The 11,659-nt window shown below is 44.2% G+C and overlaps 1 protein-coding gene across 1 annotated transcript; it reads left to right on the top strand.

Moving 5' to 3' along the window:
* Positions 1-1,098: 1,098 nt before the first annotated feature.
* Positions 1,099-11,415, top strand: GINS3 (GINS complex subunit 3). Its single transcript, XM_025889190.2, has 3 exons — positions 1,099-1,439; positions 8,031-8,264; positions 9,902-11,415. The coding sequence occupies exons 1-3, from the start codon at positions 1,254-1,256 to the stop codon at positions 10,130-10,132; spliced, it is 651 nt and encodes a 216-aa protein (XP_025744975.1). The 5' UTR covers positions 1,099-1,253; the 3' UTR covers positions 10,133-11,415.
* The last annotated feature ends 244 nt before the right edge of the window (positions 11,416-11,659 follow it).

Here is an 11,659-nt window from a genome sequence, read left to right as displayed (position 1 = left end):
CAAAAATAGGTTTATTTGGAAATAGCAGAGAATGGCCATCCAGTGCAAGCAACCGATGGCAAAACCAAAGACAAGACCAGAGAACGCATGAGACTTGGCTCATTTATGGAGGAGAGGGGCACTTGGGGAAGCTGTTATAAACAAGAAGTCCACTGGAGTAAAACAGGAGTTCAAAGTACAGTGGCTTCTCACTGGCTGAGTTGTGGCTGTTTCTCATTGGCTGGACCTTTGGAGGAAAGAAAACCTTTCTTCCTCTTGCTAAGGTAGTAAAATTGTATCCATGCGCAAAGTCCTTCTCTCCCGGTTGGATTTGTATTGATAAAGAGTGGTAGGGCATGAGAGCTCCCCCTGCTGAATCTCCCGACTCCATCTTAATGAGGTTTATCTTTATTAATTTTCACATAACCATGATCCCTTCCCTACCCCTTTCCCCCAAATAGACAAGCAATTGCACCTGACACAGGCACCCATCCAATCTATAGGGTGGCAGGCAACATATGACTGTTACGACCTTCTTCAAAAAGACAAACTGGGCCAATCAGATTTCCTCTTTTAAGGTTCAAATTAAGAGCCACGAAAGGAGATTTCCAGCGGATGGTAAGGTGAACTGGGAGGCTCTGAAGTAAACTCAGGACCTTTGTGAGCCAGACATAGCCTAGTGCTTTCCCCCTCTCTCCTCCTACTCCGTCCCTTTCCCATGCCAAAATACTACAAATAGTCCATAACTCTCTGGGGCTAGTGCTGGAGGTTTGGTTTTGTTTTGTAGAAAATAGGTGTGACTTGATCAAGCCTTAGACGGAGGCCGCAATGATGCCCTTTTATAAGACCCCAAATGTGTTGCAAAGTGTCTTTAACTACATGTAAACATTTAAACGACCACATAAACAATCTAGTACAAATGCATCCAGCAACGTCAACGGGCATTTCCAGCTCCTTTTTAAGGCTCCCACACTGAGCTCACACTGCGCGGAAGAAATCTTCCCGGGGCGGGTGGGGTACTGCGCCCCGCCCCTGATCACGTGGGACCAAGGCCGCAGGTTGTCGATTGCTTCTGCCTGGGCAAACCCTCCGGGATCGATTGCTCCAGTCTGGCCCGTCCCCGGAGCGGGAAAAATTTCAATCCAGCCGAGCGGCTGCAGCGACCTCCACACTTTACACAATCCTGAGCTGCGTCCGCTTTTTCAGGCTTTTACATCCCGGACTCCCGGCATCCCACTAGTGGAAGCGGAGAAGTTCAAGCCGCCGCCGCTGCCATGTCCGAGGCTTATTTCCGGGTGGAGTCGGGTGCGCTGGGGCCTGAGGAAAACTTTCTGTCCTTGGACGACATCCTGATGTCCCACGAGAAGCTCCCGGTGCGCACAGAGACCCCCATGCCTCGCCTTGGCGCTTTCTTCCTGGAGCGGAGCGGAGGGGCCGAGACTGACCACGCGATCCCTCAGGTAATCCTTTAGGCGCGAGTTCCTCCTGAAAAGACTACAATTCCCGGTGGGCCTCGCGGCCGCGCCCCAGACACACTGCCCCTTGGGATTTGTCGTTTTAGGGGGAACCTGGGCTGTATGCACACATGAGTGCGCTGAAGTGTTTTCTGAGCTTTCGCCTTCTGTGTGAAACCAAATGTATGCTAGGTGGTCTCATTTAATTTTTGAAGCTGTCCAAATTGAACAGTGCCCCCACCCGCCCCGCCCTGTGTCGAAGGCTTAAGGATTGGCTACTACTGACCTCTTCAGGATCGGGGTTCTGATCCTGTTTGGCTTCTGATACGTCTGGGAACCGCAAATTGCTAGATTCATTCCTGCGCAATGATGACGGTATCAGCAACTGTTTACCGAGGGCTTTAGTGCCGGCGTGGATGGGGTGGGGGAGGGATTTTCCCATCTGTTACCCCCTTAATCCTTCAAGGACCCTATAGTTAGATAGGGTTACACACTAGGAATCTGAAGCCCAGAAATGTTGTGTACCTTGCCCAGGATCCCACTGCAAATGGTGAGCTTGGGATTGGAGCCTGGAGCTGTAGGACTTCACATGCAAGTCGGTTCCAGGAACGGGCTCGTCATGGTTATTTTATTACCTCCTTTTTAACCTACATTTTGTTTGGAAGGGTGTGTTTGGCGTGTTTTAGTTTTTAATCAAAGTAATGCATATACAAAGGTTTTTTTTTTAAGACTTTATTTATTTGACAGAGAGAGACACAGCGAGAGAGGGAACACAAGCAGGGGGAGTGGGAGAGGGAGAAAGGCTTCCCGCTGAGCGGGGAGCCCGATGCGGGGCTCGATCCCAGGACCCTGGGATCATGACCTGAGCCTAAGGTACACGCTTAACGACTGAGCCACCCAGGCGCCCCTGCATATACAAAGTTTTAAAGGTCAAATGGTACCAACAAATGTATAACAAAAAATAGTGGGCCCTGCCTTGCTTTCCCCCACTTTTCCTTGCTCCACCCGGTCTGTCGACTTTTTAAATAGTTTCTTTAGCATTCGCCTCTGTGTTTCTAAATAATAGTCTTAAGCTTGTTTTCTTGCCTTAAAAAATTAAGACATTATTTCTAGGCTTTGCATTATAGTAGATAAGGATTTTGTTCTCGTACACACTGCTGAACAGAGATGCGCTGCCCACACGTTATTCATATTGCCTTCATTTTACCAAATGTCCTTTTTGTGTTCCGGGTTTCCATCCAGGCCACCCCATTGCATTTAGTATCCCATCTCCTTAGGCTGCTCTTGGCTGTGACAGTTTATAAGATTTTCCTTGTTTTTAATGACCATGACAGTTTTGTGGAGTGCTAGTCAGATAATTTGTGGAATGTTCCTCAGTTGGGATTTGTCTGATGTTTCCGGCATGGTTAGACTGCAGTGACCTGTCAAAACCTGTTTTGAGGAAGATCACAGAGGTAAAGTGCCATTTTTATGGCATCATATCAAGGACGCATACTGTCGGCATGGCTTATCACATTGATAGGAACCTCCATCACCTGGCTGAGGTAGTGTTTGTCAGGATTCTTCACTATAAAGTTACTTTTTTCCAGGGCGCTTGGGTGGCTCAGCTGGTTAAGCATCCAACTCTTGATTTCGGCTCAGATCATGATCTCAGGGTCATGGGATTGAGCCCAGGGTTGGGCTCTGTGCTCGGAGTGGAGCCTGCTTAAGATTCTCTCCCTCTCCCTCTGCCCCTCCCCACCTCTCTCTCTCTCTCACAAACAAACAAACAAAAAAAGTTACTTTTTTCCACCTTTCCATACTGTTCTCTTTGGGAGGGAGTCATTATGCACACCTCACATAAGGAATGGGGAGTTATGCTCTATTTCTTTGAGGACAGAGTGTCTACATAAATTATTTGGAATTCTTCTGTGTGGGAGATTTGTGTAGGAAGGTTTTTAATGACATATTTAATTTCATTCGTAGATGTAGGACTATTCAGATTTTCTTTTTCTTCCTGTGTTTCTCTTGGTACCTTGTTTTCTCCCCTAGGAATTTGACGATTTCATATAAATTTCCAAATGTAATGGTATAATGTTCAAAATACCCTTTTACTATCTTTCTGACATCTGTAGGATTATATTGGTGTCTTGGTTTTTATTCTTGATATGGAGAAATTATGCTCCTTTCATTAGTGTTGCTAGTTTATCAATTGCATTAATCTTTTACTTTTTTTCTTCAAATTTTTATTTAAATTCTAGTTAGTTAAGACACAGTGCAATATGAGTTTCAGGAGTAGAAGTCAGTGGTTCATCCCTTACATACAGTACCCGGTGCTCATCACAACAAGTGCCCTTCTTAATGCCCATCCCCCATCTAGCCCACCCCCCACCTACCTCCCTCCCTCAACCCTCAGTTTGTTCTCTGTCATTAAGAATCTATTTTGGTATGTTTCCTTCTCTCTCTCTCTTTTTTCCCCCTCCTATATGTTCATCTGTTTTATTAGCCTTTTAAAAGAACTAACTTATAACTCTGTCAGTTTTCTTCTTTGTACCTTTGTTTTCTAAATCCATTAAGTTCTTATAATTAGTTCTTTCCTGCTACTTTCTTTGGGTTTAATTTTGTATTGTTTCCCACCCCTCACAATCCTGCCCATGCATTTTGAGATGGGCCCCCAGGTCATTGATTTTTCAGCCTTCCTTTATGCATTTTTTAGTTGTACATTTCCTCTGAGCACAGCTTTAACTGCATTCCACAAGTTTTGATTTGTTATGTTTTATTTTCATATCCGTGAGTTCAAAATAATTTCTCATTTCCATTGTGATTTCTTCTTTGACTCATTATTTAGAAGACCAGTGCTTAATTCCAAACATGTTGGGATTTCACTCTTCATCTTTTTTATTTTTGATTTCTAGTTTAATTCATTACACTATGGCCAGAGAATGTAGTCTGAAAGATTTCAGTCATTTGAAAGTTAAGGCTTGTGGGGCGCCTGGGTGGCTCAGATGGCTAAGCATCTGCCTTCGGCTCAGGTCATGATCCCAGGGTCCGGGGATCGAGCCCCACATTGGGCTCCTGGCTCAGCGAAGAGTCTGCTTCTCCCTCCCTCTGCCTCTCTCCCTGCTCATGCTCTCTCTCTCTCTCTCTCTCTGTATCTCTGTGTCTAAGATGAATAAATAAAATCTTAAAAAAAAAAAGAAAGTTAAGGCTTGTTTTATACTGCAGCATAAAATCCATTTAGCCATTCTATATGCACTTGAGCAGATGTGTGTTATGAAGTCATTGTGTGTTTTAAATAATGTAAGTTAGGTCAAGTTTGCTATTTGTTTCATTGAGGTCTTCTATATTTTTACTGGTTTTTTTGGTTATTATTTATCTAAAGAGATATGCCAAAGTCTCCTGCTATGATTATAGATTCATCTGTTTCTCCTTTTACTTCTGTCAGTTTAGACATACCTATCTTTTTCCTGTGGATATTATGACCCTTTGTTATTGTCAGATGTCCCCTTTATCTCTAGTATGCTCCTTTCCTTTGACTACTATTTGCATGGCATTTTTCAACCTTTCTGTTTCTTTATATTTAAGATATATCTCTTTTAAGCAGCATATAGTTGGGTTTTGTTTTTATTCGGTTAGGCAATTTTCCAATTGGTGTATTTAATTTGTTTACATTTAATGTAATTACTGATATATTTGTGTTTACTTTTGCCTTCCTACTTTTTACTTTGTGTCCTGCATTTCCTTATTTCTTCCTGGGATCATTTTCATTCTCCCTTCAAGATTTCCTTACTCTGTGTCTTCTGGTGATAAATTCTCCATTTCTGTCTGTACAAGGGATCCCCAAGACCAACCCCGGGTTTGATGATTCACTAAGAGAACTCAAAGGACTCAGCATACAGTCATTCTTATGTTTAAATTTTAATAAAATAAAAGGATACAGAGTAAAATCAGCAAAGGGAAAGGGTATGTGGGATGAAGTTTGCAGAAAGCTGGACACAAGCTTCCAAGAGTCCTGTCCCAGTGGAGTCACACAGGATGCACTGAATTTCTCCAATAATGCATTATGACAACATGTGTGAAATATTAGTGTACCAGGGAAGCTCATTAGAGAGTCAGTACCCAAGGTCTTACTGAGAACTAGTTACATAGGGCACTCTACCTAACATATACCAAGAGTCCAGGCTCCCAGAAGAAAAGCAGGTATTCAACATAAACCACATTGTGCAAACTGGTTAAGCGCAATGAGGTACTCGTATCCGTTCTGAGAATAGTGGGAACCCTCCTGAAACCCAGGTTCCAGGACACCCACCAAGGACCAACCTTGTAAGCAGGCCCTTCTAAGGAGGGCAGTCTTGGGCTTGCTCTGTTAACTTTCTGCACATGGGCGCCTGGGTGGCTCAGTTGGTTAAGCGACTGCCTTTGGCTCAGGTCATGATCCTGGAGTCCCGGGATCGAGTCCCACATCGGGCTCCCTGCTCAGCAGGGAATCTGCTTCTCCCTCTGACCCTCTTCCCTCTCATGCTCTCTATCTCTCAAATAAATAAAATCTTTAAAAAAAAAAAAACTTTCTGCACATTTCCTGTATGAAAATGCCTTTATTTCCCCTTTGCTTTTAAAGGATATTTTAACTGGGTATAGAATTTTAGATTTGCAGTTATTTCAGGCCTTTTTAAAAGATGTCATTCTAGGGCGCCTGGGTGGCTCAGTCGGTTAAGCGTCTGCCTTCGTCTCAGGTCATAATCCCGGGGTCCTGGGATCGAGCCCCACATCAGGCTCCCTGCTCAGCGGGGAGTCTGCTTCTCCCTCTCCCTCTGACTGCCACTCCCTCTGCTTGTGCTCTCTCTCTCTCTCTCAAATCAATAAAATCTTTTAAAAAATAAATAAATAAAAGATGTTGTTCCATTTTCATTGTTTTGTGTCTTCCATCATTTCAGTTGAGGGGTTGGCTTTGACTCTTTTAGCTCTTTTTGTAAAGGAGATGTGTTCTCACCCCCACCAGCAGTGCTTTCTGAGATTTTCTCTAGGTCTTCATCTTCCAGCAATTTGAGTAAGATATGCTGAGTTGTGGTTTTATTAGTATTTTTCCTACTTGGTGTTCATATGTTCCTAGAATCCATGATGTGATATCTCTTTTTAATTTTGGAAAATCCATGGCCATTGTCTTTTCACATACTTCCTTTGCTTCAATCTATTCCTCCTCTCTTTCTGGGCTTCAAATTACATGCAGGTTAGACTCCTTTTCTTCTTTCTTTCCTTCTTTCTTTCTTTCTTTCTTTCTTTCTTTCTTTCTTTCTTTCTTTCTTCCTTCCTTCCTTCCTTCCTTCCTTCCTTCCTTCCTTCCTTCCTTCCTCCCTTCCTTCCTTCCATATTCCATATTCCATATTCCATATTCCATATTCCATAGTCGACTTCTCATGCTCTTTTCTGTATTTTCTTTCTATGCTTCGGTTGGATATTTTCTATTCACCCTTTTTTCAATTCATGACCCTCTATCTGTGTCAAATCTGGTAAGCCTCCAGTCAAATGTGACTTAATCTATTGAGTTCTTTTTTTTTTTAAGTGGGGAGGGGCAGAGGGAGAGGGAGAATCCCAATGGGGGGCTCAGTCTCACGACCCTGAGATCATGACCTGAGCTCTGAGATCGTGACCTGAGCCGAAATCAAGAGTTGGATGCTTAACCAGCTGAGCCACCCAGGTGCCCCTCCCCCGCATCGAGTTCCTAAATTTGAATTCTTGGATTTCTCAGATCTGGAATTACCATTTGATTTTTTAAAATTTATTTTAAAGTTGGTGCCTAATTACTCTTGATATCTGGCACAGAAATTGGACTTAATTGTCTCTATCCTTTTTTTTTCAAATTTTGGTCCCTTATGTTCTGGCTGCTTCAGCAGCCTTGAACTCAACATTTGTCTCCCCGGCCCTGGGAGGTTGGCTAAAAGCTCTGCTCACACACACTGCAAAGCTGAGTCCACCTTTTGCAACAGTTCTGCTCTGTGAGAGTTCTATGCTGTTGTTACCTCTTTCAACTTAGTTAGGTTTGACTTTTATTTTTTTGGATATTTCTTTTAATTTCTGGTTGGTCGTGGCTACCTCACAATATTTTCCAATTCTGTTAAGACTTTAAAAATATAGAGAGATTTATCTTTTCTGCCATATCTGAAGCAGGATACAAAGGAGCTGTGGTCTGAGCTCAGGCTGATACTGTTTTTCCTTATAGCCCCCAGCACCCAGGGTGGTACTTCTTAGCACATAGTAGGCCCCCAATAAGTGTATATGAGGAACAGATATTGAATATTCAAAGAAAGCAGAAATGTTTATTTTATTTCTGAAGTATCTGCAATTGGAAGTTCTTATTTATGTGAGTTAGAAAACTTTCCCTTTATACCACATTTTTGTTCTGTACTATGCTTTTTTTGAATAAATCCATTTCTCTTACCATTCCATCATGACATAAAACTTCAGTTTTTCAGGTCACAACCAGATCTTCTGCATGTGATAGCCCTGCTCCCAGAGAGAATAGGCACCACTGATATTTGCCCAGGGCTTGTGTATTTCCTTTCTGCCGCACACATTTACTATGTGATTTATTGTTAAAATCGGTATTCTTGTCTGACGCAGGGCTCAAAGCTTGAACTCCCCTTGTGGCTGGCAAAGGGACTTTTTGACAACAAGCGACGGATCCTTTCTGTGGAACTTCCCAAGATCTACCAACAAGGTTGGAGGACGGTGTTCAGTGCTGATGCCAATGTGGTGGACCTCCACAAGCTGGGGCCCCATTTCTATGGGTTTGGCTCCCAGCTCCTGCATTTCGACAGTCCAGAGAATGCAGACATTTCCCAGTCTCTCCTGCAGGCAAGTGATTGACCTGAAAACCTAGGGCCCTGCATGTGCGCCAGGAGCCCGTGTGGCAGCCAGCAGGCTTCACTATTCCCCAGGGAAGTGTATCATTTATACAGTTAGTTTATTCGTTTTTCCACATCAGCCGACAATTAGACTGGGTTTACTGATTATATACATACTTAAAAATGATTGGTCTGCGGCTCTTCATATTTGCTTGTTTAGAGTTGGGACCAACAGGAAGTCCTAGAAATAAGAAAGGGATGATGGTTGATCACAGGGGACAGGCAGCAAATGCACCAGCCCAGCCCGGGGACTGGCCTGAGGGCTCCTATCAGGAATGCGCATGTTGCTTGTTCCCCTCCCTTGCTCTGGGGTTAAGACATGGCTCTGCTGTGTACTCATGGTGTCATTTGGTCAAGCTACTTGACCTCTCTAGGCTTCTCAATTTTTCACCTGTTAAGTGGAGATATAATAGTGCCAAAATTATTGCACCACAGTGAGATTATGTTGTGCTGTTTCATAAATGGTATCTATTACTGTTATGGTTCATGGACAAGACAGTGTTATACACATAGTACCATCCTTTATGATATGACCTTATTTTAACTTATTATGTAATAGGAGAAGAAACCACCTTTTCTACCTGTTTTACTCCCTCATTTCTAGCTTTATAAGCACTGGTGGCTGAAGACACATTTTCTCCCCAGACCGTGCACATGCCCTCCATCAGGCTCAAGGCTTATTTGGGCTAATGTGCACTGGTGCTGTTTTGAATGTGGATAGTTAAGAAAAATTTCATTGCTCTCCATTCAGATAAAGAAGCCAATACACAGACTATAGACCATTGGAGCTTAGGAAACTCTTGTGAGCAGAAAGCTAAAAATGAGAAAGACCCATTTGTCTTACAATGTCTCCAGGACACGTTCTTGAACTGGAACACTGCCCTTTGCTAGTGAGTTCCATGTTTTCTTTTCCCATCACTGCTTTGAAGTCCTATAAAGTTGCTTATACATAAGGTGACATTGCCACAAGGCAGTGGAAGAAACTGAAGCCAGGGCTCGTGCCTTGGTCTCGGAGCCATGGGATAGAATGACACCCCTAGATCACATGTGTCTCTGTCCTGCTCTCAGACTGAAAAAAGTAGAAAATGCGTTCAGTTAGAACAGGAGTCTTCTCTGTTGAAACCTGCACGTGTCACAGTACATTATTATGGCCTTTGTCACTAATAACAATAACGCGTAATGCTTTTCAAGGAGCTTCCTCTTGCCAGCCATTTGCAAGGTGCTCTACATGTGTTCCTTCATTGGTTTCCCTAACAACCCCTTGGATTTTCCTAACAGTCCATTTCACAGACGGGGACATCAAGGCATGGTGACGTGAAATAACTTCCTGGAGTGGTAAAGGCGCCTCAGACCTCCATCCGACTGAGTCCTACACCAAAGTCTTTCCCTTTGTGACATCTAAATGTTCAGGGATGGTGCGCCTGGCTGGCTCAGTCGGTGGAGCGTGCAACTCTTGATCTCAGGGTTGTGAGATCGAGCGAGCCCCGCTTGAACTTGGTGTAGAGATTACTTAGAAATAAAATCTTTAAAACGAAAAGGTTCTGGGGTAAGAACGGATCTGAGTTCTCTCACTCCCTTCTCCTTCAGACATTCATTGGACGTTTTCGCCGCATCATGGACTCCTCCCAGAACGCTTACAATGAAGACACTTCAGCACTGGTGGCCAGGCTGGACGAGATGGAGAGGGGCTTGTTTCAAACAGGACAGAAAGGACTGAACGACTTCCAGTGTTGGGAGAAGGGGCAGGCTTCTCAGATCACAGCCTCCAGCCTCGTTCAGAACTATAAGAAGAGAAAACTCACTGACATGGACGACTGAAGGCCAGAAGAACACAGAAGTGTTCCCACTGGAGGGAACCTCCCTGTGTATCCTTGATAGGAGCCTCATTGACCTTGTATAGGACCAGAACCATGTCTCATGTCATGACTTATTTCCCGCAGCAGTCCTGGAAGTGGTACCATCTGGTTGGGGAAGGACGTGCGGGAGGATGTCCCTGGCCTATAAGAAACATGAGACTGTCCCACCCTGCTGACCCACAGCCCAGGCCTACTTACCCCGTGAACCCCCAGCCGGGGAGACACCAAAGTCCTTCATAAAGAAGGATGGTTAGTATATGCATCAAAGTACAGTTGGAACTGGGATCCCTTGTGTCCGGGAGTGTGACAGCCTCCGATGTCCAGTTTCACTAGCTCCAAAGGACAGGTACAAATGGGCCATCTCTGCCTGCTCACAAATGTTCTCTGGAGTTTAACTGCCCCATCTTCCTCGTGGGTGCTCAGAGTACAGCACCCCCAGGATGCCGGCCTTACTTGGGTCCCCTGCCTGTGGGGAGTTACCCCAATTTCCAAAGACAGTTGCCAATAATAAAGAAGAAAAAGGAGAAGGCAGATGAATGGCAAGGCTTTTACTAAGGGGAAAGCATTGCTTTCCTTGTCTGTCATCAGGGCTTTGGGGTCTGGGCATCACAGATCTCTGCAGTCAGCCTGGATGGGAAATGGTTAACCCAAGCCTGGCTTTTGTCTGGAGATCTTCAGAGCCACCTGCACAGCAGTTCCTTCCTTCCCTAGAAAAGCTGCCAGGGAGTCATTTGGAATCGCAAAGTAGTTATTAAAGGGTGTTAACCAGCCCTTCTTACACTGAAAGTTGGACTTTAGGGTGGCTGGTTAGGAAGGGCCCCATTTGAGAAGCTTTATGTGGCAAATATAAGTAGACAGGAGACCTTGACAATGTTTTTCCTCTTCAGTAAATTCAGCAGCGTTATTACCTGTAGGATTCCTGACCATTTACTGAGGATCTGTTTCAGCAAGCACAGAGCTCTTCCCTGGAGATCAAGGCGGAAACCTGGGGCTGAGTAAGAAGCGTCGTTCCCTGCAAGCCACCCTGTTCGAAGGGTCGTTGTCCCCGCATTGACTTCCCACAATGAGTGACAGTTGTCTTTGTCATTAGAAATTATAAAGGGATTTGGGAATCCAGATTGTGCAGGTGTCTCCCTGCAAACTTAGAATTTTTAAAATGCATGTTTCAAGATGGAACCAGTGTTTTTATAATTTGATTTTGGTGCTAAATAAATGATCCATTTTGCACATGAATACATTCTGTACAAGTACTATTTCTGTAACTCGAGTACTACAGATGATCAGACAAAAGTGATCAGAGAATTTTGTCTTTGATCGTATTCGGCAGTAATGCCCAACCAAATCCGTGTTTTAGTGGCTGCTCTTTTGTTTGCACCAGACTTATGAATATGAGGGATGTGCTCTGTAGGAACGAGATGTGTTCCAGAAAGGTGGGCCTTCCATCGCTAGCACAGCATTGACATATAGCCAGGGCCCCGGGCACGATTCA

Source organism: Callorhinus ursinus, unplaced genomic scaffold (assembly GCF_003265705.2).
Source record: "Callorhinus ursinus isolate GAN/ISIS: 27379988/994484 unplaced genomic scaffold, GSC_fseal_2.0 scaffold37, whole genome shotgun sequence".
Taxonomy (NCBI): Eukaryota; Metazoa; Chordata; class Mammalia; order Carnivora; family Otariidae; genus Callorhinus; species Callorhinus ursinus.
The sequence above is the reverse complement of the archived record's forward strand: the minus strand, read 5'-3'. Positions and strand labels throughout refer to the sequence as shown.

Bases quoted from the DNA above. Each gene is read 5' to 3' on its own strand.
- GINS3 (XM_025889190.2), top strand. From the start codon at position 1,254: ATGTCCGAGGCTTATTTCCGGGTGGAGTCGGGTGCGCTGGGGCCTGAG. The intron at 1,440-8,030 runs GTAATCCTTTAG...TGTCTGACGCAG, and splicing joins CTGACCACGCGATCCCTCAG to GGCTCAAAGCTTGAACTCCC. The intron at 8,265-9,901 runs GCAAGTGATTGA...CTTCTCCTTCAG, and splicing joins TTTCCCAGTCTCTCCTGCAG to ACATTCATTGGACGTTTTCG.